Source organism: Felis catus, chromosome B3 (assembly GCF_018350175.1).
Source record: "Felis catus isolate Fca126 chromosome B3, F.catus_Fca126_mat1.0, whole genome shotgun sequence".
NCBI classification, from domain to species: Eukaryota; Metazoa; Chordata; class Mammalia; order Carnivora; family Felidae; genus Felis; species Felis catus.
In genome coordinates this window covers 20,986,255-21,013,378 of record NC_058373.1, presented here as the reverse complement: position 1 = coordinate 21,013,378, position 27,124 = coordinate 20,986,255, and the positions used below count along the sequence as shown (strand labels likewise).

General features: G+C 45.7%; 1 protein-coding gene across 7 annotated transcripts in view; it reads left to right on the top strand.

The window, feature by feature from the left end:
• Positions 1-27,124, top strand: part of APBA2 (amyloid beta precursor protein binding family A member 2) — a 283,086-nt gene that overhangs the window by 200,041 nt on the left and 55,921 nt on the right. For all 7 annotated transcript variants that reach the window (XM_045058913.1, XM_045058914.1, XM_045058911.1 and 4 more), the window contains 3 exons: positions 369-1,374; positions 23,666-23,746; positions 24,870-24,906. In XM_045058913.1, coding sequence (XP_044914848.1) covers positions 409-1,374; positions 23,666-23,746; positions 24,870-24,906 — 1,084 coding nt within the window. In that variant the 5' untranslated portion in view covers positions 369-408. The remainder of the gene's footprint in view (positions 1-368; positions 1,375-23,665; positions 23,747-24,869; positions 24,907-27,124) is intronic.

Below are 27,124 nucleotides of genomic sequence, written 5' to 3'. Positions count from 1 at the left end.
CTTGTCTTGTCACCTTGGCTACCCAAACGGGGTGAGCATTCTTAAGAAGTCATGAATGAGCCGGTGAGGTTCTGGGAAAGAGGCAGTCATCCTGGTGAATAGCAGGTGCCTCGCTTCACCCCTGCCTCCTTTCCCCTCAGCCCTGCATGTCCCCCGTCTCTGTGGCATGGGCATGCGTTGCTCTCCACAAATGAGTCAGCTGCAGTGGGGACATCACATTATTTGAACAGATGTGCATTAACTTTGCTCTGAGACAACATGGTGGTGGAACACTCCTGTGGGTCCTGCTGTTGGCAGCCTGGCGGGAGCCTTGGGTCGGCCATGTTTTGTGGGGTTCTGACTGTCCTCTTCAATGTTCCTCCCCACAGTGGCTGCCTGCAGGTGATGATGGCTGCGTGAGCATCCGCCATGGCCAACCGGAAGCGTCAGAGCACGGCGAGCAGCATGCTGGACCACAGGGCGAGGCCTGGCCCCGTCCCCCATGGCCAGGAGCCTGAGAGCGAGGACGCAGAGCTGCCCCTGGCAGAGTACGTGCCCAAGGGCCTGGAGCTGTCCACCCTGCAACCCGAGAGCCCCACACCCCCAGACCAGGGGTGCCACGACCACAGCCCCGATGGGGACTCCAGCTCCGACTATGTGAACAACACCTCTGAGGAAGAGGATTATGATGAGGGCCTCCCCGAGGAGGAGGAGGGCATCACCTACTATATCCGCTACTGCCCCGAGGATGACAGCTACCTGGAGGGCATGGACTGCAACGGGGAGGGGTACCTGGCCCATGGCACACGCCACCTGGAGACGGATGAGTGCCAGGAGGCCGTGGAGGAGTGGACGGACTCGGCAGGCCCCCATCCGCATGGCCACGGGGACGAAGGGAGCCCGGACTACCGGGACGGCCACCTCCCCATCCCGGAGGATGAGGCCTCCGTCCTGGAGGCCCAGGACCAGGAAGAAGGTGTCCACTACTGTCCCAGTGAAGAGGGCTACCAGGACTACTACCCCGCGGAGGCCAATGGGAACACGGGCACTGCCTCCCCCTATCACCCGAGGCGTGGGGATGGGGACCTGGAGGACCAGGAGGAGGACATCGACCAGATCGTGGCTGAGATCAAGATGAGTCTGAGCATGACCAGCATCACCAGCGCCGGTGAGGCCAGCCCTGAACACGCGCTGGTGCGGGGACCCGAGCCGGGACCCGGGGACTCCACAGAGGCCTGCCCACCCAGTGAGGCCAGCCACGGCCCTAGCAGACATGAGGGAAGGCCCAAATCGCTGAACCTCCCTCCTGAGGCCAAGCACTCCGGAGACCCCCAGAGAGGCTTCAAGACCAAGTCCAGAACTCCAGAGGAGAGGCCAAAGTGGCCCCAAGAGCAGGTAGGACTCTGGCTGTCCCCAGAGGGAAGGGGGTGGAGGGGCCCAGAGAGCAAAGGATACTCTGGTATTGCCCACACAGGTGCCAAAGCCCATAGTTCAAGGGCATGTTTAGTTCTGCATTAATTCAGTTATGTAGCAGGTATGTGGACATTCTAGTGCCTTCCAGAAGGTACCCCCCTCCCACCTAAAAGAGATTGAGTCTCTAGCCTGTTTGTGCTGGATTTGTTCATGGTTGGGGGTGGCCCCGTGTGACTACCATCCCCCTACCAGGTTTTTTCCCTCAGGCTGATGGGACATTGACAAGGCTGTGAGGTTGCTGGGGAGTGCATACTGTGGCAGGCAGTGGTTGGATGCCCCAGTGACAAGGGGTAGTGACCTGCGTGCATTTCACAGGGACCATTGTATCCCAGTGACACTTTTCTGAAAGCTCAGGGGCTTGGCATTATGGGCCATTAGCTGTAAATAACTATTTTGAAAATAATTATTTGAAGGTTTGACAAAGTCTTGGAGAAGAAATGCATATTAATGAGGCCAATGGATTTAAGCATAACTTTATTTTCTTTTAACTGTATCAAAGTGAGCATATATTTTGATAGCTACATTTGAAAAGCTGCTTTTCAAAAACAAAAGAAAAACAACACCCCTCTGTGAATATATAAAGAAGATGTGACTATTACACTTGTGTAAAGGAACTTCTGTTTGGCCAATTCTGTGGGCAAATGACAATGAAATGCTTTTATATTTTTTAAAGCCTTAATTAGTATTTTTTCCCCCAGAGGAGTCCATGAGTTTATACACTAAGGACGTGTGTTTGGGATATAAGTCATATGACTTGCTGCTGGTTTCTGTTACTTGCATGTCGATGTCTTTTGTTCTTTTTAAAGACCATTAAATGTAGGTTGACTTCACTTTTGGGGTGTTCTTGTTATTCACGGCAGTTGTGCCTGCACCGAGGGCTCTGGGATGTAGAGAAACTGCTGTTACACGAGTGGATGTGGGGAGCTCCCCCAAAGGCAGGTGGCTTGGGGCCCAAGGTCTGGGCTTTAAGCCCAAACACTGCCAGCCTTCTTCACTTTGGCTGAGTTGGACTCATTGCCAAACAGTGGCTATGGCGCCACAGGGACTAACGTGGGCTACACAGGGCATACTGCGCCTTGTAACAAATGACTTCCCTGACAAAGTTCTCGTAAAGAGAACATTATCTTTAGAGTATGACGGGGAGTGGGCAAGACCTGATGTTTTGCTGTTTTTATGCTGTACCAGATGCTAATTTGAGCAAAAATGCAGACTTTGGGTTGGAGAGCCTGAGGGATGGATGAATAGGATGGAATGAATGGGGGTGGTGGTGGTGGTTTCAAAGGGCAGGTGGAGGTGGGAGACATCCTGAGCCATTGTTGGAGACCCAGTAGGAGCTCTGTTCCTCAGAGTCATGGCATTGAGTGAAAGAGCAGGTAACTTCTCTCCCTAAATAGAGTGTCTCCTCAAAGCGAATCTGAGACACTCTAGAGAAGCTCATTTAAACGGGTTATTTATTTCATAGCTTTTTTGGTTTACTCACTCATTCATTCACAAATTAACTCCATCAAAGAGAGTACCTGATGATGCCAAGCTCAGTGCTGACAAGGGTTCCTGATGAAAATGGGGCCTAAGGATTCCTTTGGGGGACTCTGCCATGCCTGGGTGAATGTGACCTGGGTCTTCCCATCCTGTAGACACAGGTGACCCATTCTCCAGATGAGGACCCTTTTGAAATTGGACCAAAAAAGAGCCACTGTGATAGAATCATCTTGAAAGCAAGAGTGTGTGAAGGAGGTCCAGTGGGAAATGTGGTGACTCCTTGCTTCAGATCACAGCCTGCTTCCTAAAAGGAATCCCTTACTCCCCCCAGGACAGCTAGACTGTGTGGCAGGAGCCAACAAAAGAGTAGCCTCAAATAGGTGGACAGGGTGCCTGAGTCCCATGCTGGCCTTTCCCTGGGCCTTCTACGGTTAGTGTGTCATAGCCTGGGATTAAGGCTATAGTAAAACAAAACAAAGCAAAACAAAATAGCTAACGGCCAAAGGGCAATGGTGGCCACCTGGAGTCTGCTTTCTAAAGTGTGATCCATGGCCCAGCAGTGTTGCCTCACTGGAGGGCCCCACCGCAGAACCACTGAATCCACATGTGACAAGAGGCCACATTCAAATTTGAGAGGCAATACCATGGAAAGCTTCTGCTGGAGGAAGAATTGCATAGCATCCCTCACCTCTCTGATCCTCATTTTAAAGCTTGAAAAGTTACATCATGGACACTTTGAAGAGTATTGCATAGCCTTTTATTTCGTCCTTGTGTGGACAACAGTATTACAATGGAATTAGAAATGGGAAGACAGAAAAAGTATCCTCTGTGGTTCCCGCTGCCTTAGCAGATGAGTTCTTTTGGTTTTTCTGTGTTACTTTTCAGACTCTAGCATTGAATATGAATAATGCATGTGGTTGTCTTTGCAGTCCAGATGTAATTTTGCTATCCACATTTTAAAATCTGTCATGTTACAAGTGTTTCTCTGTGTTGCCTTATAATTTTCATGATCATTTTTACTGACCTTTGAATGTTCCATTGAGGCCACGTGCCATCTAATTCATTCGTCTGCACATATCCTGCCACCAAGCATACAGGTTGCAGATGGGATTGTTTCTTACACATTGGACTGGCACAGACATCTATGTACAAGTTTTCTTTTGGTTTATTGCCTGAGAATAAATTCCCATACTGGGTATGAACTTTAACCATCTCCTCATGTTATCTTGCTACTTCTCTTTTTCTTTTCTTTTCTTTTTTTTTTTTTTTGATGTTTATTCTTGAGAGAGAGAGAGAACAGAGCATGAGCAGGGGAGGTGCAGAGAGAGAGGGAGGCACAGAATCCGAAGCAGGCTCCAGACTCTGAGCTGTCAGCACAGAGCCTGATGTGGGGCTTGAACCCACAAACTGAGAGACCATGACCTGAGCTGAAGTCAGATGCTTAACGGACTGAGCCGCCCAGGCACCCTTTGCTACTCTTTTTCTATGAATGTTTGATTTGTGCTCTTTATCTTGTGGAGTCTGAGTGCTTTTCTATATCCTAGGAGAACTTTATATGCTCTAGATGTTGCTTGTTGTTACAGATGTTTCCTTCCGTGTGTTTGCTTTTGAAAAGGCTCCAGTTTGCAGGTAGACCTCTCTCCTGTGTAATGCTGATGAGACCAAGAGGTCTGCGATGGGGGTGGGGGAGGGAGGGCAGGATGTGAGAGAAACCAAAGGAAATAGACTCAAATTGCAGTTAGACACATGTGATTGGGGGAACAGAGATCTGTGCATGAGTATTTCTAGAGAAGAAAGAGCTATTTCAAAGCAATCCATGTTTATTGAGGAAAATTTGGAAAATATAAGCAAAAAAAATATTTTGTCACATGGCATGGCCAAATTCTGTTGCTGAGAGTTTCAAATCAAAGAGGCAAACTAGCATCCTGTTAGATGTGTAAACACAGCATGGGTGATCCTTGTTCTTTTTTTTTTTAAGTTGATTTATTTATTTTGAGGGGGGGGGGGAGAGAGAGAGAGAGAGAGAGAGAGAGAGAGAGAGAGAGAGAGAGATCCAAGCAGGTTCTGCACTGCCAGTGTAGAGCCCAAGATCATGACCTGAGCTGAAATCAAGTCAGTTGCTTAACCGACTGAGCCACCCAGGTAATCCTGACTGATCCTTATTGTTCATGTATTCCATATTTGTGAATTGGCCTACTTGCTAAAATTTATGTGTAAGCTTAAAATCAGTACTCGTGGTGCTTTTGCAAGCATTTGTGGACACTCACAGAGAGGCAGAGGCACGTGAGTCAGTCAGCGTGCATGATCCCAGCTGAGTTTGAACAAGGAGACACTCTGCCTTCTTGTTTCAGCTCTCATACTGCAAACAGGTGTCCTTTTCATGGGCCTTTTAGCGCCATGTTTTTTGCATTTTTGCGCTTTCTGTTTGGTGATAAAATGACCCCCACTTGCAGTGCTGGAGTGCAGTCTGATGTTTCTAAGTATGAGAAGGCTATGATGTGCCTTATGGAGAAAAATACTTTGTGTTAGATATTTCATGTAGGTGTGAATGATAGAGCTGTTGGCCATGAGTCAACAATATGGTACAGCCAGAAAGAGGAAGAGGAAATTCGCCAATCTGTACATGAGGTTGATCTGGAAAGCACTAAAGTAACATCTATAGTGTGTGAGGAAGCATTGGAAAAGGGGGTTACTTTGTGGATTCATGAGGTGACCATTAATAAAAAGAGCATGGTGAGGGCACTGTGATGAGGCTGGGAGCCAAAGAAATTTACGGTCTTCTTATCCAGGGTCAGGAAAATGTTAGACTCTTCTTAGCTAGTTTTATTATAAGAAAATACAGGATGTAATCATCTGTGAGGAATACACATTAAATAAGGTGTCTTTAGGGAGAAACACACATAAGGCAAAAACAGAAAAGAAACAGATGGAAAACAAGGTTATGTATTGATTAGTTGACAAAAATGGTGATCAGAGGCTTTGCAGGAACCTCATCCTGTATTTCTTCTAGGAGGTAAGTGGGTTAGTATTCATACATGCAGAGTTCACAGCAGGTTTAGAGAATGTAACTGCCCTGAACAAGGAGAACTAACTGTATCTGATTGGCAGATGAGCTTGAGAAACTTTACGGCAAAGATTTCCCATCTCAGAGATTCACTCCTTTGGTTGTACATGTGCTGTGTGAAGTCCCAGACTTAACTGCAACAAAGATACCCCTGGCCCTGCTTGGACAGTGTTTCCCCCAAAATCTTGGTTATTAGTCCCTTTTCTCCCCAGGCAGGGCCTATCAGGAAGCTACTGACCACAGTTGCATATCCTAGGGGATAGAAAGCCGGATCACACAACTTCCCAAGATCTCCCTGCTTCATGGCTCAATCCCAGGATGATTCAACATCAACCCAGAAAGTTGATGGGGGACAAGAGGTCACCTGTTTCACCACTGGGACCCTTGGCTTCTGAGGAGTTAATGTTTCTTGTTTTGCTGTTTGTGGGGAGTCCCTGGGTGATGGTGGAACTGACCCTGGTGTTGGTGGTCATGGCCAACATTATGTGAAGGACTTCATGTGTATGATCTAAGTGAATCCTAGAATGATTAGAAGAGATAGGGACTAGGGTTGCTCCTGTTTTACAGATGAGGCAGTTAAGACCTACATTGGATAACTACCACACCCATGGTCACACAGCTCAAGGGGTAAGCAGTCTGTGTTGCACCAAAATTCATGCCTTTGCTGCACTGTGCAGTTCTTTTTTTTTTAATTTTTAAAAATTTTATTTATTTATTTTGAGAGAGAGAGAGCATACGCATGAGCAGGGTAGGGGCACAAAGAGAGGGAAGAGAGAGAGAACCCAACCAGGTTTGGGGCTGCCAGCGCAGAGCCAGATGCGGGGCTCGGACTCATGAACCATGAGATCATGACCTGAGCCAAAATCAAGAGTTGGACAGTTAACCAATGGAGCCACCCAGGTGCCCTTGCACTGTGCAGTTCTAGAAGGGCCTCTAGAAGAGGTAAAGCTGACTTCTGTGGCAGGATGTGTTTGAACCTGCCTGCTGGTGAGTGAGTCCACGTAGGTGAATTGGGCAGTATTCCTCCTAGAGAGTGGCCATCTCTTCTATTTTGTCCTTATTTAGTTGGTATTATGAGGGCTTGACATGCTCCGTTGTTCGTAGCCCATGTGTCATGACACCAGTGGGGTGACCAGTGGACACAAGACCTCCAGTCTGTAAAATCATCCCAACATCCTGAGTTCATGAGGGCTCAGGCCCTAGAGTAGTCAAGTAGAGATCATTCATGCACCACTTTCCTTACTTTTATGGAGCTTTGTTGATATGTTTTGTTGTTTACATATAGTGACTGAAGACTATGTGAGTTGCGCCCAGCCTAGTTTGTATTGAATATCCAGATTGAATTGCCATTTCTGCACCTACTTCTGCTGTGTGTGTAGAGAGAGGACCTCAGTGGGACTCTAGTCTCACAGCTCAGGAGTAAGCTTTGGGGACTTGGCGGGTCATCAGTACACCTCCTAGGAGCAGGGACTTGCTGATCAGTGCTCCCCTGGGGGCTGCTTCTCCATGCTCCTGTAAGAACATGTTTGTTTAGCACCAAAGATCGTAGTTCCATAGATCTGGTGGCAGCCTGGGATAGCAGGTTCTTGTAGTCTCTGTGCATCTGGGTTCAGCAAGGACTGGATTTGGTTTGGACTGACTCTTTTGGAATCCCCCTCTTTCTCATGTGTTAGCCTGTGACATATATCTTGAGAAAAAGTACTCTGAAAATATCTTCTCTGTGCCTAAAATTCTCCCTTAATAGATTTATTCCTTTCCTTTGGGCTCTGGAGATTTCTCAAGCGGCCAGGCATGCCTTGTCCTGTTCCATGCACTCTGTGGGCTGGGCGCACGTCAGCACTTCAACAGCCATCTAGTTCAAGGTGTTTGATTTATGCGGCAACTGCATGGAATAGTGCTGTGTGCTAGGATGGCACACCAAATGCATTTTTTGATTATTGGGGGTTTTCATGATTTCTGTTTATCATCGGTCCAGCCAGCACTTTCTAAAAAGGGCCCTCTGACAATAGAAAAAAAGGAAAGTCAATACATCATAGTCAACTTAATACAACAGTTAAATGGAGGCATGATACAGGGCCCTGAGACCACATCAAACATACAAGTGTTTATCCTTGTTCCTTGTGGAGATGGCTTTGCTGTGATTTCGCATTCAGTCGAGGCTTGCTTTGTGAAGGACCTTTTGAGATTGTGATAGGAATGCTGGCACCAGATGGGGAGGGACGATGCTAAGTGTATGGGTGACCTCGGCCTTCCCGGGGGGTGGGGTGGGCAGTGGCATTGTGAGTGCTTCCTGTGGGCTGGTGCCTCTCCTACATGCCCTGTTCAGTGTCATAGGAAGTAAATATGGGCACCTGCTTTACAGTAAAGGGTACCATGTCTTAAGAGGCCCCGAGGGGCTGAGAGAGGAGTACCCTGGGATCATTGGCACTCAGGTAAGCTCCATTGGCATGTCATTGGGCAGCAAGTATGCAAAGGTATCTGGTGCTTGCACTGTGCCCAGGAGGGAGCGGTTTATCCAAACCTGGCTATAGGTAGGGCAGGGCTGGAGAAAGACCTCATGGGTAGGCACTGAGGACAGGAGTTTCTGGGAGACACAGAGCATGGCCCAGTCGGGGGAAGAGGAAGGTCCTCACCCCCCACCCCCATGCCTCTCTCGAGTGTAGGTGGCCTCTTTCTTCCCACAGCCCTGACCCTGATTCTGCAGGTGCTCCGGCTCTTCTGGCATCAGGTCCTGCCTTTTTTTTTGTGCACATGAGGAGGTAGCACAGGAGAGTTCCCAGGGGTCCTGTGCTCTTCCCCAGCCTCCTCTGCTCCCAGTGCTGTGATGAGTAGCTGTAGCACCTGCCATAACTAATTCCTGGGGCCACCCTGAGAAACAAAATCCAGGAGGGTACTGCCTTGGCATTGTGAGCCCCTCACTTGATGTGTTCAGGCTTCCAAACTTGATTTCTCTGGGCCTATTTGTCAAGTCAGCACAATGGCCTTATTTGATTTTTATGAGGCCTCTTGAAGACCTGTGACCAGAGGTGGCTGTTGCTGTCACAGAGCAGCTTATTTAGCAGGAATCTAGGATGGCTTCAGTGCTTTTAAAATCTAGTTAAAGTCAGGGTCTCTAAAACACTGTTTTATTGTCCAAGAAAATCACGGAGAGCCCTTCCACTAACAATAATCTAGAAAGAAACTTCCCCACCTCTAGCCCTTGAAGAGAGAGCAAGGTGCAGTGGTTAGGAAAGCAAATGGCAGTGGCAAGAAGCCTGCACCCCATCTGGCTCCCAGTTCTGGAACATTCTGGACACATTATCTGCGCCAACAACTGTCTATCTCCTGGGGTGGCAGGGAGCAGAGTTGATATGGATCCGAGTCTGCAGTGGATGTAAGGGGTGTGGAGCCCTTGCCCTGATGGTGACAATGATGATTTCAAATCCATAGGAGCCTCTTTCAGGATATGGGGGAGGCAGCTGGCTGAGGCTCTGCAAACAGTTTAGGTCCAGGGCCACACTGTGCAGGGCTGAGGACACCAATGAGCAAGTTGTTATCACTGCCTTCTGGAGTGCCATTAAGGGAGGGACAAAGCCACCACTATAAGGCAGGTTGGGAGGAGGACCAACTGGCCAGGGACACACTGGAGACAGAGGAAGTGTGTGTGCAGCCTGAAACCTGAGGGAGCAGAGGTGACAAGTGAGGTGGGGGCAGCTCCCACATGTCCTCAGTCTCTCCTGTCTCTGCAGGCCTTCCTCAGGTGGGCTCTTGCTCCTGCAGGGACTTCCAGGAGGGATAGTTCTCACATGCCCTCCTGGGGACATCCTTAGTCCCTTTCTTCACTGGGGTCTCTAATTTTGGGCAACAAGGTGATACCTATGCACCTCCAAGGGCTGCCCTGATTTTCTCACACTCTGTTCCCAATAGGAAATTAACCAAGAACCCCACCCAGATGAGCTGGGCTCTGGCGCACTGATCTCTCACTAATTCCAAATCACCGTCCGAGGGTCTCTCCTTAACCTCGAATTTCTGCACATAACTCCCACTCTCCTTCAAAGCCAACTGGCCCCAGCCAGGCTGCTCAGATTCCTGGGGCTGCTGGCCCCTGTGTTCCTTTCTGCACAGCCCATGCGATGTACCAGGCACCAGAGGTGCAAAGATTAAAAATGGCATAAGTCTGTATTGCGAACCTCCTTCTAGAGGGAGATAGACCACAGATGCTTCCCAGTCCAGATGGGGCTGGGTGCTCAGGAGAGGGGCTGGCTGCAGCAAGGATGATAAGCTGAGAGGCTCTGGGACTTTGAGGGCAGCTTCGGGAAGTGAGCCAACCAGGTGAGGCTGAACGTGGAGGTGCGTGGGGGCTGGGATTGTGATGGGGGCTGAGAGCCCTGAGAGAGGTCACTTGGGATTCTGATGGTAATAGGAGAGGAGAGAGGGAGAAAGGCCCTTGGTTGGGAGGGGGAAGCCAGGAGGGAGCTTAGGGGCAGGGACATCTGGAAGGCCAGCCCCAGCAGGGCAGTTCGGGGAGATGTTTCTGGGGAGCCCCTGAGCAGCTCGGATGGATCGTGAGGGCAGAGGTTCACATGTGGGAACTGAAGGAGTGTTTATAAGGATGAGAGGCAAGGGGCCTGATGAGGTGCCCAGTACACATGGAGCTTGAACTGAATTGCACTGATCTGAGTAGTACCAGTTTGCCAGTGATGTGTCTAGGGCAGATTTTGGGAATGGGAAGGGTGGGCATGGGACTGAGGCAGGGGGTTGGCCCACATGCAGTTCCCGACCTCAGTCCCCTGCAGCACCTCCCATGGTCCTTCACATGTTCCAGGGGCTGGAGACGCATCCAGCTGACAAAACTGTCACGTGACAACCCCGAGGAAGTACAAGACTCCATGGAAGAATTTTTAGAAACATCTGCTGTTCAGGAAGAAAGACCACATTGCTGAACATGAGACTCAGAGATGTGTAATGTAATACATGGTGCCCGCTCCTGAGATGTGACAGCATGGCAATGGAGGGCACGGGGTTTTCAACCCAAAGCATTCAGATTGTGACCAGTGCTAATCAGTTACTAAAAACGTCGTGGGACTATGATCACAGGAGGCAAACAAAGAATGCCCCCCAACTCTGTATCAATAAGACCATGGGCAACTGGAGAAGACTAAGCACATCTCAGGAACTTTGAGAAAGGAGGTATGGGACAGAATGGTGCCCCCAGGGCTGCTGGTGCATTCTAGAACCTGCCAGGTCTGGGTCTCACAGCCAGCCTTCACACTAGAGAAGCTGGTCTCTTTCCACCTGAGACCAAGCCAAGGCCCAAATTGTTGGAGCTGAAGGATTTATAGAACGGACTTACAGAATCTATTTGTTTGGCTCCTCTGGTTTTAGCAGGGGGCACATGGTCCAGACCTGCATCTGGTTCCTGTCTCCATTTAAGAGGCATTTCCAGAGATGGCCTTATGCTGTCTTCAGTGCCATTGTGCTGCTGGGTCTGCCCCCATGGTTGGCCATTGTGTCCTGCTGTGGGTGCAGTCAGGTGTTATAGGTCAGGTGCCTGAACTAGACTCTGGATGTGGGGTTGCTGCCCAGGAGAGCAGCTTGGGCATGGCATAAAGTTGGAGGGATGTTGCTGTTTAGGGAAGTTTCCCATTCACCCTCCTTGGTCAGTCTCCCTCTCCATTGGCCCATACCATTTGCAGGTGGCCTCTGATTCTGCCTCTGAGATCTGTTTGCCCACTCAGATTTCCGATGCAGCCCCCTCACTACCCCAACACTTCCCACCCAGCCTTGGGTCTCTTGCTTCCCCTCACACCAGCTCTTGGTGCCAGCTGGGAGACATCTGTTCCTTTCACTCCCACTGCCTCTGAGTCTGCTGGCTTTGACCATGATGCACCGTGATGCAGACTCACCTGTCCACGTGTCTTCTTCAAACAGGCTTAGGCCTGGACCATACCACACCCACGCCAGGTATCTCAGAGGTTTTTGGGTTCTTTTGACCACTGCTGCTGCTGTTTCCTTTGTTTCTAGTCATGAAAATAGAAGCTCTTCCTCACTGTGATCTATCCTCTGCTTTGTCCATTCATTCATTTATTCACTCATTTGGGCCCAAGTATGTAAAAATAGCACATTAGTCACTTTGAGAAATATGAATGTTAATCTTCAAGAGAGAAGGGATAATCTAGCCACCACCAGTCCTCAAAACCTGCTCCAGAAACCAGACCAATGGCAGGTCAGGGCTCTTTTTGCTGCATCGAATTTGCTAATTATGGGAGATGTTAGGAAGTGAAATTGCTGTCCCAGGTTTTTCTTGCCTAATATTTCATTAATATTTAATCTCCAACCCTCTTTTAAATGCCAAGAAGAATGAAACATAATGAATTAACCCAAAGAATCCCAAGTCATCTAAACCATGGGCAGTTTGACCTATATTCAGAAATCATGGCATGGTACTTTTTTCAGTATTTGTGGGAGGACTGTGCCACAGTCATAGTGATAAAGTACAAAAGAAAAGATGTTGGCATGCAGTGGAATATTATTAAGCCTGTGAAAGGAAGGAAATCCTGACACTTGCCACAATATGCATGCACCCCGAGGACACTACAGTTAGTGAAGTAAGCCAGTGCCAAAAAGACAAATCCTGTATGATTCCACTTCTGTGAGATTCCTAGAGTAATAAGATTCATAGAGACAGAAAGTAGAATGGGGACTGCCAGGGGCTGGGAGAAGGGGGAATGGGGAATTAGTATTTAATGGGGACAGAGTTTCTGTTGGGGAGGATGAGAAGGTCTGTGGGTGGATGGTGGTAACAGTTGTCCAACTATGTGGATGCATTTCATGCCACTGAATTGTCCACTTAAAAATGGTTAAAATGATAAATTTTATATTATGTATATTTACCACAGTAAAAGGAAGGGAGGGAGGGAGGGAGGGAGGAAGGAAGGAAGGAAGGAAAGGAAGGAAGGAAGGAAGGAAGGAAGGAAAGAAGGGTGAGAGAGAAAGAGAGAAAGGAAGTAAGGAAGAAAGAAAAGAAACAAAAGAAAGAAGGAAAAGCCTCTTGGCCCATTTACTCACCTGAGCCAACCTGAATCATCTAAAACCAAGTTGAGCCAATCTGAACCTGCGTAACCAGTATCAGATGAACACAGACAGACGTTTTGGCCAATCACCACCTGTTTGGTGTTGTCACAGTAGAGGTGAGCTGACCACACTCATTTGAGCCTGTGGACACTGGTGCATGTGGTCACAAGGCAGTGGGTCTGCACATCATTAAGTAAAATAGTTGAAGTCCTACATTTTTGGTATCATTCAAATAAAAATGTATTGTCAAATGTATTATTATAACAACAGCTAATTCTACTCTCTCTCCTTATTCTCAGTGTTACGAAAACCAAATATTCTACATTGTATAATCGTAGAAATTGAACAGGTGGATTTAATAAAAGCTAACTGGGTCGCTGGTATCTTCATTATGTATTATTAGCTGGTTAAACTTAGTTTTCAAATTATGAATCATAGCACTTTGTTTTAGTGTTTGCCGCCTTAGGCAGTTCCATTGAGTTGTTTATTACTTCGGACTAATAATATTGACTGAAACAGAGAAGTCCTTATGTTAGGAGAACAGAAAGCGGGTCATAGCAGTTCCATGCTGGGAACAGTGGCCTGTATAGATGTGTAGAAGTCAAATCTAGAAAATGCCCCCGGGAAACAGCAGATGTTAGTGAAGATATGGAGAAAGGGGAGCCCTCTTACTCTGTTGGTGGGAATGCAGACTGGTGCAGCCATTCTGGAAAACAGTATGGAGGTTCCTCAAAAAGTTAAAAATAGAACTACCCCATGATCCAATAATTGCACTACTGAATATTTACCAAGGATACAAAAAACACTGATTCAAAGGGTGTTTATAGCAGCATTATCAACAACAGCCAACTATGGAGAGAGACCAAATGTCCATTGACTGATGAATAAAGGAGATGTGGCACATACACACACACACACACACACACACACACATACACACACACACACACACACACACTGGATTATTACTCAGCCATCAAAAAGAATGAAATCTTGCTATTTGCAACAATGTGGATGGAGCTAGAGTGTATTATGCTAAGCAAAATAAGTCAGAGAAAGACAAATACCATATGATTTCACTCATGTGTGGAATTTAAGAAACAAAACAGATGAGCATAGGGCAAGAGGGAAAGAAAAGAAAGGGAAGCGAACCATAAGAAATTCTTAACAAAAAGAACAAACTGAGGGCTGATGGCAGGAGGTGGGTGGGGGATGGGCCGATGGGTGATGGGCATGAAGGAGGGCATTTGTTGTGGTGAGCACTGGGTTTGGTATGTAAGTGCTGAATCACTAAATTCTACTCCTGAAGCCAATTTTACCATACGTGTTAACTAACTAAAATTAATTAATTAACTAATTAATTAATTAATTAATTTATTTATTTTTTCAACGTTTATTTATTTTTGGGACAGAGAGAGACAGAGCATGAACGGGGGAGGGGCAGAGAGAGAGGGAGACACAGAATCGGAGACAGGCTCCAGGCTCCGAGCCATCAGCCCAGAGCCTGATGCGGGGCTTGAACTCACGGACCGCGAGATCTTGACCTGGCTGAAGTCGGACGCTTAACCGACTGCGCCACCCAGGCGCCCCTAACTAAAATTTAAATAAAAACCTGAGATAAAAGAAAGAAATGCCCTGGGAATGGGTTTCTAACATTGACTTAGTATTGGTCATTTGATTTCCTTTCAATTTATGGACCTTTGTTTTCTTCATTTTTCAGCTGTCAAGCTAGCTTTCTCAGAATGTGAGTGCAGGACTCTAGGCTGGGTGTAGGAGAGGCCTCGGGTCTCCTGAGCAAATGCAGGAGCCTGCCAGAAATCCAAGAGACTGTTCTTCTGCCTTGGAGGGCTGCTGCCATGAAACTCTGCTCACACAGGGCTTCTCATCTTTAAAGCAGAAGGATGGGAAATGTGCCAATGTCTGCAGCAAACTTATAGACCCTATGGGAGAAGCAGCCATGATGGTGGCCAGCCACAGTTTTAGAAAGGGGTGGTTGTAGGTTTTCTCCTTTGATAATTGATCACAACCAAATGGAAGACTCCCTAGTTCCATAGCACACTCTGCTTTAAGAGGTAGATTTCCCTCCTTTCCCACAAATGAATCCAAGGGTGACATCCTGGTGCGTGAGGCAGGCAACCGGGAGAGAAGAACGTCTGTGCCATCTGGATCGCCCACCTTCTTCCCTGGGCCCACCCTCCTTTCTCTTGGCTTTTGTGCCCAAGGAGAGGGTTAGTCCTGCACAAGCTGGCAGTTGACCTTCAGGTTATTCTTTCCACATTATTTTTATTTTTGTTTTTATTTATTTATTTTTTTAATGTTTTCAATGTTTATTTATTCTTGAGAGACAGAGACAGAGTGTGAGTCAGGGAGGGACAGAGAGATTGGGAGACACATAATCAGAAGCAGGCTCCAGGGTCCGAGCTGTCAGCACATAGCCTGACAGCTATGTGGGGCTTGAACTCATGAACCGTGATATCATGACCTGAGCTGAAGTTGGATGCTTAACCGACTGAACCACCCAGGCACCCCTCCACATTGTTTTCAAATTGTAGTGGTATACCCATGAAATAAAATACACTATTTTGACTGTCTTAAAATGTACAGTTTGGTGGCATTTAGTACAGCATTGTACAACCATCACTATTTAGCCCCAGAACATTTTCATCACCCTAAAAGGAGAGCCCATACTTACTAATCAGTCACTCCCCATCCTCCCCTCCCCCCAGCCCCTGCCAATGCGAAGTCTGCTTTCTCTGCGTACAGATGTGCCTGTTTCTGGACATTTTCATCCGAATGGAATCATACAGTATGTGACCTTTTGTGTCTAGCTTCTTTCACTTAGCATAATATTTTCAGGGTTCACCTGTGTTATGGCACGCATCGGGACTTCGTTCCTTTTCATGGCTGAGTGATATTCCGTTCAAGGGATATACCATACTTTATTTATCCACTCACCAGTTGATAGACATGTGGGTTGTTTTTTGCCTTTTGACTATTGTCCGTAATACTGCCGTGAGCATTTGGATACAAGGCTTTGTGCAGATAGCTGTTCTCCCTCCTTTTTTGGGGTGCAATTCCTGGATCATATGGGTGGTGTTTAACTTTTTAAGGATTCACAAACTGTTTTTCACCATGGTGAGCATTTTATGTTTCCACCAGCAATGCCCTGGGTTCCTGGCTGCTCTCAAATGGCAGAGATTTAATAGCCCCCAAACCTTAATGGCTCAGCCCTTGGGCTCACCTCTTGAGCCCCTCAGGCCTGGTCACGCAGGAACCGCCCTTGTTTGCCCATGTGTTTTCTCATTCTCTGGCTTGCAGAGGTACCCCAGGCACCACTTACCCTTTATGAAGCTTCAGTGAAGAGAGTGAATGATAAAGTCAAAGACGTGCCAGGTGGTCCTGTGGTCAGCGGTAGGGGATGTTTTAGCAGACCAGACACAGAGAACATGACCAGGCCCTGAGTGTGCAACGTCGGGCTCAGTGGAAATGGCAGCTCATCAGCCTACCCCTAGGTAGGGCTGCCAGATTTAGTAAATAACAAGAGGATACCCAGTTAAGCTTGAACTTCAGACAAATGGTGAATAATTTTTTAGTATTGGTATGTTCCATGAAATATGGATGGGGGCAGGGTGGAGGGAGTGTAAGGAGGGAACTCTCCTTCCCCCTCCCGTTCACAGGCCCAGCCAGGAGATGTTAAAAGATAGACCTACTGGCTGGTTTCCCTAATGGATCTTGTCATGATTCTTTTAAGCCACAGATTAGCTTTAGAAAGATATGATCACCCCCATGGGGATGACCATTATAAGAATAAATACTTCATCCAAGCTCTCATTCTCTTCCAGACAAATACCATGGGAGTGATCGGAATTGTAAGAGGAGCAGAAGAAGAACAATACTGTCATTTTTCTGAGCCACCTGAATGTCAGGGGACAGATAAAGGGGCTTGTGAAGTATGTTTAGTGTGCTAAGTCAGATCTTCAGTTGGACCATGGTGGCTTATGCTCTCAGCCCAGCCATGGAGCACCCAACATGCAGCAAATTCTGGCTGACCCCTGTTGAGTGGGGACAGAGGAACATCGGACCAGTAGGGGTGACTGATGCCTTTGGAAACAGGGAGCATGAAGTGCTGTCACCAGAGAAGGCTGTCACCTAATTTATTTTTGAGGGGGTGGGGGAGGGGCAGAGAGAGAGGGAGACACAGAATCTGAAGCAGGCTCCAGGTTCTGAGCTGTCAGCATAGAGCCCGATGCAGGGCTTGAACTCACGAACCGTGAGATCATAACCTGAGCTGAAGTCAGAAGCTTAATTGACTGAGCCACCCAGGTACCCCCTGAGTTATTTGCAAGCCTGGAATTTCTCTGACAAGAAGTCATGTGTAAGGGGAGATAGGTCAGTGGGAAGGTTGTGGCTTGCCTGGCTTTGAGCTGATGTTGTGTCCCTCCACGTGTCACTAACATGCTTGTCACTCAGGAGAATGCTTGTATTTGATTTTTATTACAGATGGCGTGAGTGTGTGTGCACTTATTTGCTATTGTTTCATCTCAAGTAATGTGGGTTATATTGCTTATTTTCCATTTAATCAAGCAGACGAAATCAGAATTGACACTTTTAAAAAATCCTAGCTTTAGTTTCACCAACTGGAGCCAAGATACTTATTAGAGCAATTTATTCAAATTAGTATACTTTTATTGCAGACAAATCATCTCTGCCCTGAGCAGCAGTCTCTGGTCCTGACATGTTAGGACCAGTCTGTGCCACAGGTCCGTGTTCTGTTCTCAGGACTCTGGGGAGGGTGTCCCACCACCTACGCCAGATTTCATTTAACTTGTCTCACTCACCGTCTTCTCTCAGTGGATGGTTGATGTGGCTTCCAGCCCATGGCAGCGGGAACACTCCATGGCAATTACTTGGTGAGGGACATGGCCCTCATGTCCCTGTTGGCTGGAAAGAACTGAGGTAACCCTGGCTGGCATCTTTTTTTTGAGGTGTGGCTGGCTGCTGTACCTTGGGGAGTGCACAAAAGGATTTAAGCAGCATCTTCATCTAAGATGCTGGGAGCCCCAAATCCACCTGGGCCTCTATGATGTTAATTTCAGATGCTGCTCCCCATGCTGCCAAGCGCGCCCCCGCCTTGCCCTCAAGATGGAAATTAGAGCACCAGATGGCCTTTCCCAAGCCCACCTCTCTGAAAACAACCCCAGCTGTTTATTATGAACTGTGGTTGTCATGGTGATGAGTGGAGAGAATGTTGACATGGAGGATAGGGTTGAGCCTGTAGAAGCTTTGGGGAAAAGTTGCCTCTATGAGTGGATCTGAGACCCTGTATTGCCTGTTGTCACCACATGCCGTGGCTCCGTGCCAGGTGTCCCATGGACAGGTGTAGGCAGCCAGCTTATGCCCACCTGGCCAAGCTGTAACCCCGTGGGGGCTGCATCCCCCAGAGGGGCACCTTTTCCATTTGCCAAAGGCACCCAGTATAAGACAAGACAAGCAGCAGTCTTTTCTTCACAATGGATTTGGCACTGGGACGAGAGACTGTCGCCCTACATCTGTGGCAGAAAACTTAGATTCCACCCCAAGCTGTAACATTTGTAGATGTGGTGTTATCTTAGTCCGTTTGGGCTGCTATCACAAAAACACCATAGACTGGGTGGCTTATAAACAACAGACATTTATTTCTCGCAGTTGTGGAAGCAGGAAGTCCAAGATCAAGGCGTCAGCAGATCTGGTGTCTGGTGAGGGGCCACTTCCTGGTTCATAGCCAACGCCTTCCCACTGTGTCTGCACATGGTGGAAGAGGCGAGGGAGCTCTCTGGAGTCTCTTTTATAAGGACAGTGATCCTACTCATGAGGGTGGCATCCTTATGAGCTCGTCTAATCCTAATTATATCCCAAAGGCCCCATCTCCTTGGGGGTTAGGTTTCAATATATGAAATTGGTGGGGGCACAGACATTCAGTCTACAATAGGTGTGGTTGACCCATTTTCATTTGTCAGTGGTTGGTTTGTTTCTTTAGGGTTTTTGGAGATGACTAGTGTCCATTCAGCTCCTAGTAAGGTAGTGCGGGCCTTCAGGAAATGAAGTCGGTGAACTCAGCCTAGGGAAAGTCACCAGGTTAGAGACCTTACAAATAAGAGGGAAAACACAGATATGCTCTAAGTGGACCTTAAAATAGCCACGCATGAAAGACGACAGAAGGTTTTCTGGGAGGATGTCGCAAATTTGAGTTTTACGTAAAGTGGATGGGAATAGCATTTCCAGTGAGAGTTCCCATTATCCCCTTTGGGAGATTTTGCCTGGCATACCTTGGCCACAGTGGGTGGTGTAGAGCCAGTAGGGCAGAGGGAAGACCTAAACTAGGAGTTTGGGAAACAAGCCTGACTCCAGTAGGACCCTGGTGACAGTAGTGCCCAAGCCAGGGTCAGCCCTACAAGAAGGGACACTGTCAGCTTGGCTTGGTCAGCATAGGGTCCACTCATCACAGCCCTCTCATCTAGGGAAGGATGGGTTCAGGTCCCAGAAGGAGGGCAGAGGAGCATGCCAGTTGTCCCAGGCAGGCCTGAGCCCCAGAGCCCCCCAACTTGGGGACATACTAGGGCAGCAGAGGGAGGCCAGCACCCATGTGCATGGTCTGATTGTTCACAGGGCTTGGGATAGAGACAGTGTTTTGGGCTTCCAGCCAAGGATGCAGGGACCTACCAGACATCTGACCCTCCTGGCCCCAGTTGCACCTCTGCATCCCCTCTATTCCAGGAAAGCCTCATTTCTTCCTGTAGCTTGAGTTCTGATTTCTCTCAGAATATGGCAACACCTTCCTTTTCCCCTTTGTGTGCAATCTTCCCCATGCTTAAAGCCCAGTCCCACTTTTTCCACTTCCCATCTGAACCATCCCTGTCCTCCTCACCTCCCAATGCCTCTGAAACGCGGTGGTGTTTTTAGTCACAGAGGAGATGCTCAGCTAGGAATCTTTGGTCTGCCTGGTGCCATCAGTGCCAGGATGGTGGGCCCATGTCTCTTGAGCTTTCTCTAACCCTCCCAGAGAGATTGAATGACATCAAAGAACACAGCAGTGACAATCTAGATAGAGAAGACTGGCAACAGCCTCTTACTGTGCCACCTGGACCTGTGGGAACTAGCCATTAGTGCCAACACCTGGAGCCTCAGTCGTCTCAGCTGTAAACAAGGAGAGGGAATAATGTCAGTTATAAATAACTTTATAAATAAAGTGAAAATAAATTTATAAATAAACACAAGTGTAGTGTATATTTATAATATAAATATAAACTTATTTCCTTATAACTTATTAATGTCATTGTTATCATCATCCTCGTCCTTATATTGTTACTACTTGATACTTTATTTCTAGAAAGTTCTGAAACTTCACATGATGGCTTACATCTCCTTTGGGATTTGGACAGTGATTTTAGTGCTGTGGATCTGGCCTTTATCTTCTGGATGGTACAAGGCACTAAATAGAGATACCTAAACTTTAAATTTTGTTAATTGAAGTAAAAGAAATTTTGGTTTGATGTCCTCTTCAACGTTTTTTATTTTTTATTTTTGGGACAGAGAGAGACAGAGCATGAACGGGGGAGGGGCAGAGAGAGAGGGAGACACAGAATCGGAAACAGGCTCCAGGCTCCGAGCCATCAGCCCAGAGCCTGACGCAGGGCTTGAACTCACGGACCGCGAGATCGTGACCTGGCTGAAGTCAGACGCTTAACTGACTGCGCCACCCAGGCGCCCCTTAATGTCCTCTTTAAGAGAATACCTGTGACTTGTCCTTGGGGCATTTTGTTTTTTCTAGTAGTAGATTGACCAATTTGCATTAACTAAAGAATTTAGATCCTAGAGTTTAGAATTTGCATTAAACTAATAATTTATATTTTTTAGAAATATGGTGTCAACTCTTGGACACTGTTGTTGGGAATGTAAAATGGTACAGTTGCCATGGAAAAAAAGTATGGTGGTTCATCAAAAATTAAAAATAAAATTATAGTGTAATCCTGCAATTCCACGTAAGGGTATATACCCAAAGAATTGAAAACAGGAACTTTAAGAGATATTTGTACCCATGTTCAGAGCAGTGTTATTCACAGTAGCCCAAAGGAGGAAGCAACCCAAGTGTCCATTGACAGATGAATGGATAAATAAAATGTAATATATACAAACAGTGAAATATTATTCAGCCTCAAAAAGTCAGGAAATTATGACACATGTTACAACATAGATGAACCTTGAGGACATTATGCTGAGTGAAATAAGCCAGTCACAAAAAGACAAATCCTGTAAGATTCCACTTATATGAGGTACCTAGAGTAGTTAAATTGATAGAGATGACCAGTGACTGGAGTGAGACAGTAATGGGAAATTAATGTTTAATGCATACATATTTTCAGTTGTGCAAGATGAAAAGAATTCTGGAGATGGATGGTGGTGATATTTGCACAATGTTAATGTACTTCATGACTCTGAACTACACAGTTAAAAGTGGCAAATTTTATGTATGTTTTACCACAATTAAAAAATGATAATAAAATTAGAAAATTGGATTCAAAACATGAAGATGACACAAACAAGTGGAAAGATATATCATGCTCATAGAATGATAATTCATATTTTTTTTCAACGTTTATTTATTTTTGGGACAGAGAGAGACAGAGCATGAACAGGGGAGGTGCAGAGAGAGAGGGAGGCACAGAATCGGAAACAGGCTCCAGGCTCTGAGCCATCAGCCCAGAGCCTGACGCGGGGCTCGAACTCACGGACCGCGAGATCGTGACCTGGCTGAAGTCGGACGCTTAACCGACTGCGCCACCCAGCCGCCCCGATAATTCATATTTTTAAAATGCCCATCCTACACAAGGCAGTCTACAGATTCAGCGCAATCCCTATCAAAATACCAATAACATTTTTCATAGAACTAGAACAGATAATCATAAAATTTGTAAGTAAACACAAAGACCCCAAATAGCCAAAGCAATCTTGAGGAAGAAGAACAAAGCTGAAGGTATCACAATCCCAGGTTTCAAGATACACTACAAAGCAGTAGTAATCAAAACAGTATGGTACTGGCACAAAAATAGACATAGTGATCAATGAAACACAATAGAGTCCAGAAATAAATCCATGCTTACATGGTCAAATAATCTACGACATGGAAGCCAAGAATATATGATTGAGAAAAAATCTCTTCAGTAATGGTGCTGGGAAAACTGGACCACTTTCTTATACCACACACAAAAATGAACTCAAAATGAATTAAAGACCTGAATGTGAGATCTGAAACCAAAAAAATCCTAGAAGAGAACACAGGCAGTAATTTCTCTCTGACATTGGTCATAGCAACATTTTTTCTAGCTATGTCTCCTGAGGCAAGGGCAACAAAAGCAAAAATAAATGATTAGGACTATACCAAACTAAAAAGCTTTTGCACAGCAAAGGAAGACACCAACAAAGCAAAGAGACAACTTATGTAATGGGAGAAGATATTTGCAAGTGATATATCCAATAAGAAGTTAATATCCAAAATATATTAAAAACTTATGCAACTCAACACCAAAAAAAACAGATTAAAAAATGGGCAGAAGACATGAACAGACATTTTTCCAAAGATGACATACAGATGGCCAACAGACACATGAAAAGATGTTCAACATCACTTATCAAGGAAATGCAAATCAAAAGCACAATGAGATAGCACCTTATACCTGCCAGAATGGCTAGAATCAAAAAAACAAGAAATAAGCATTGGTGAGGATGTGGAGAAAAAGGAATTCTTGTGCACTCTTGGTGGGAATGTAAATTGGTGCAACCACTGTGGAAAACAATATGGAAATTAAAAATAGAACTCAAAAAATTAAAAATAGAACTACCATACAATTCAGTAATTCCATTGCTGGGTCTTTACCCAAAGAAAACAAAAACACTAATTTGAAAAGATATGTACATACGATGTTTATTACAGCAGTATTTACAATAGCCAAGATATGGAAGTAACCCAACTATCCATCAAGAGATAAATGGATAAAGAAGGTGTGGTATATGCATGCAATGAAATATTGCTCAACCATAAAATGAATGAGATCTTGCCATTTACAACAACATGGGTGGACTTAGAGAGTATTATTCTAAGTGAAATAAGCCAGACAGACAAATACTCTATGGTTTCACTTATATGTGGAATCTAAAAGAACAAATGAGCAAACAAAAAACAGAAATAGGCTTATAAATACAGGGAACAAACTGGTGGTTTTGAGAGTAATGAGGAGGGGGAAATGGGCAAAATAAATTAAGAGGATTAAAGGGTACAAACATCCAGTTATAAAATAAGTCACAGAGATGAAAAGTACAGTGTAGGAATATAGTCAATAATATTGTAATAAAGGTGACAGATGGTAAAAAAAAAGAGAAAATATGATTCAAAAACATTTTATAAATATAAAAGAATACATGTTAATTGCGGAAGAGTTTAAATTTTGTCCATATGTGCACACACACATACATGTACACACACATGCCTACCTACGCATTTCCCAAAATTGTATCATACTGTATCTTGGTTTATTTCTCTAATGTGTAAAAGCACCATCTCATCTTTCGCTTCCCGGTTTCCAGGTTTGCAATGGCTTGGAGCAGCCAAGGAAGCAGCAGCGTTCTGATCTCAATGGACCCGTGGACAATAACAACATCCCAGAGGTGATTTTCTCTAAGGATAAGAGTTGTGGCTTAGGATTCTGATGTTGGACCTGCATACCCCATCATGGTCTTCTCGGCCTCTCCATGATGTTCTCATCCCACCCAGTGCCTGGGAAGGTGGGGGGTTCAAGTCAAACAAAGTTGGGTGTCTCTGTAGGAGGAGGAAGGAAAGGTTCTTTCCTGTTCAGGCTCATACCACTGTGTGTTCATGTGTTGCTAATGGTGTATTTGTTGGCCGGGGGTGGGGGGGGGGTCATTTGTGCTCCCTGGTTTGACAGAAACTCATTATACTCCACTATCAGACAGTTATGTTCTAAGCCAGCGTTACTCAACTGTGGCACCATTGACATTTGGACCAGAACATTCTTTGTTGTGAAGGGCTGTCCTTTTCACTGTAGGATGGTTAGAAGTATCGCTGGCTTCTACCCACTATATGCCAGTAGCTCACGACCCCCTCCCCAAGCTGTGATAACCAAAAATGTCTACAGACATTGCCAAATGTCCCCTTGGGGACAAAAATCATCCCAGTTGAGAGCCACTGTTCTAAACCAACAACATGATTTTGAAAAACAATCCTGTATACACAAACACTGCCTTGATGGAGGTTATTAAAATGAGGCCTTAATAAATAATTTATTTCCCTTTTCTGTAGAACATAGTTTGGATGGGATTTTCCAGCTTTGGTGAAATAACTCTGGCCACCCCATAGAGTGGTGTCCAATCTCCTTTATCTTACTTTTAAAGACAAGCTCTGGTAATTCTCATGCCTACCAGTTGGAGAACCATTGGTTGTATGGTCTCTAGGCTCTCTTTTAGCAGTGGCAGGCTAATTTGGGGGTCCCTAAGTTTTAGATGATGGCCTTTGTACCCCATGTTTTTTCATGGGAATTGATTCCATATGTCCTGCCTAAACACCATGGTGCCTAAATGACATTGGTTTGCTTTATGGAGCAAGGACCATCAGTTTTAAGGAACATCAGTTACTCAGTGGGGTTTAACTTTTCACATATGGTACTCAGCCTAGATCTTATGGGCCATCTATTTAAAACTGTCATGTGTTTGTTTTCTTTTTTGTTTTTCTTTTCTTTTTTTTTTTTTTTTTTTTTTTCATATTTCCTAACAGACAAAGAAGGTGGCATCATTTCCAAGTTTTGTGGCTGGTAAGTGACTTTGATTTAATGTTTGGAAACAGTTGCATTTTTTTCTCCAAGCAAATGGTATTTTTACTTTTGTTTTCTCCTGCAAAGCTTGTTTAAAAAGCACACCTTCAAGATGAAAACAATATTATAATAAGAAAAGGTGCTTAGGCATTTTGTTGTTTGAGCACTTTGTAAGCCCATATTGTTATAGAGGGAGGGGGATTCAGTTGATTAGGGAACGGTAGACCATCCCATTTAATTACACCCTCAGTAATGGCCTCACACATGACACTGATGATTGAATTAATAGATTGAAATGTGTCTGTATAAGCAGCTAATTATGATCTAACACTTTTGATTACAGTGGATATAATTGCATCCAAATTCAGGCTGTTACTCCTTTTTTAGACTCTTCATTTCCCTCCGCTCTCCTATCTTTTTTTTGAGGGGGTTAATACTGCATTTCGGCATTCGATCAAAAAACCAGAACCAATCTGTTCTGTACCACTTGTTGGTGTGGGGAGAATGCCTGCTTGCCTTTTGGCATAACCAACTTTGCATTGTCTGAAGGGCTTCAGGGAACCTTGGGCCCTCCCTTTCAAAGGTCCTCCAACACCACTATAAGGAGTCTTTTATTTTTTTATTTTTATTTTTAAAAAATTTTTTTAATGTTTATTTTTGAAGGAGAGAGAGATAGTGTGAGCGGGGGAGGAGCAGAGAGAGAGAGAGAGAGAGAGACAGAATCGGAAGGAGGCTCCAGGCTCTGAGCTGTCAGCACAGAGGCCGACGTGGGGCTCGAACTCACAGACCGCAAGATCATGACCTGAGCCAAAGTCAGACATTCAACCGACTGAGCCACCCTGGCACCCCTTTAAGGAGCCTTTTAAATAGGATCTTTCTTCAGCCAGGAGGGTGTTTCCTGCTCTTGCTAGTGTTACAATAAAGAATTTTATTAATTCTTTCAATAAGCTGGTAATTAATTTTTATGAAAATTTAAAAGTGCAAGGTAAATCAGTCTTCAGAGATAAGTAACTTTAAAACCTTTCCTACCCTGGTTTTCTTTTTTAGTAAAGAAGTGACACCTGGGAAACTGAGGCCCCTCCAGTTCCCTTTCAAGGGACTAATTTGAACCAGGCTAACACAATTCAAACTGGTTGAAAATGAATTTATTGGCTCAACCCAATTTCAACTGGTTCAGCATTGTATTGGCTCAGTGTGGCTCAAACTGGATATTAAAAACAGTTTTGAACTGTTGGAATCAATGTTATACCGTTCAAATAGACTTGGTTCCATTTCGACCAATTGAGGTAAGCTCAAATGGGTTTTGCCCAGCTGTTTACATGTGGTTCTAGGTAAGTTTTAGCAAGTTAAAACCGGATCAAACTGGTTTTCTTCAGGGCACAATAGGTTATGATAATTCTGGTCCAGCTGGCTAGTTGTGGTTTTTTCAGGACCCGATGACTGGCACGAAGAGACAACACCCATTCCATGCCCCCACTGTAGGGTTGATTGGGTTCCTGATTCAGAGGACTCGACATCTCATAAATAAGGAAAGATGTACACTTTCCTCGGTGGTCAGAATGCTGCAACGGGGTGTACCAGTCACAGTGTTTCAGTGAGGTGGGCTCTTGTGGGTCCAAGAAGCTCACTTTTCAAAGTATCATGGTGTCATCTGGGCAGAACTCCCTCAAACTGCTTAGGGGAATGATTTGGATGTTAGATTCCCCTGGCTCTTGAGTCAGCCCCCTAGGTACAGAGGAGGCAGATGGAGAAGGATCAGGAAGCAGTATCAATGCCCAGGTGCTCTGAGAAGTACCTCTCACTTCTAGCATTCCAGAAAACTCACTTCTATGTACCAGCTTATATATAAAATCAAAACAATGTTGGATGCCCCAAACCAATTCAGTTTGGCTAAAGCTGCTTGTGACCAGCTCAATCCAGTGTGGATAGCCTTAATTTAGAATTTCCTGTTAGCTATGCCCATGCAATGGTTGTCAGAGATATTGGCCCGTGAGAATATGAGGGTCTGAATTCAACTGGGATGGCTCCACACATCTTCCTTGATGGGTGTTTCACACCCTTGGGCTCCTGCCTAGCTCCTATACAGCTGTGTGTACACTCACAGAAGAATGCCACTGGCAAACTGTGGCTCCTGCCTTATTCTTTTTGAGGAAGAAGCCCCATGTCTACTTGTACTTAGGAGACCTTGTGAATCTGTATGTTTAGTTGAACCTTAAAA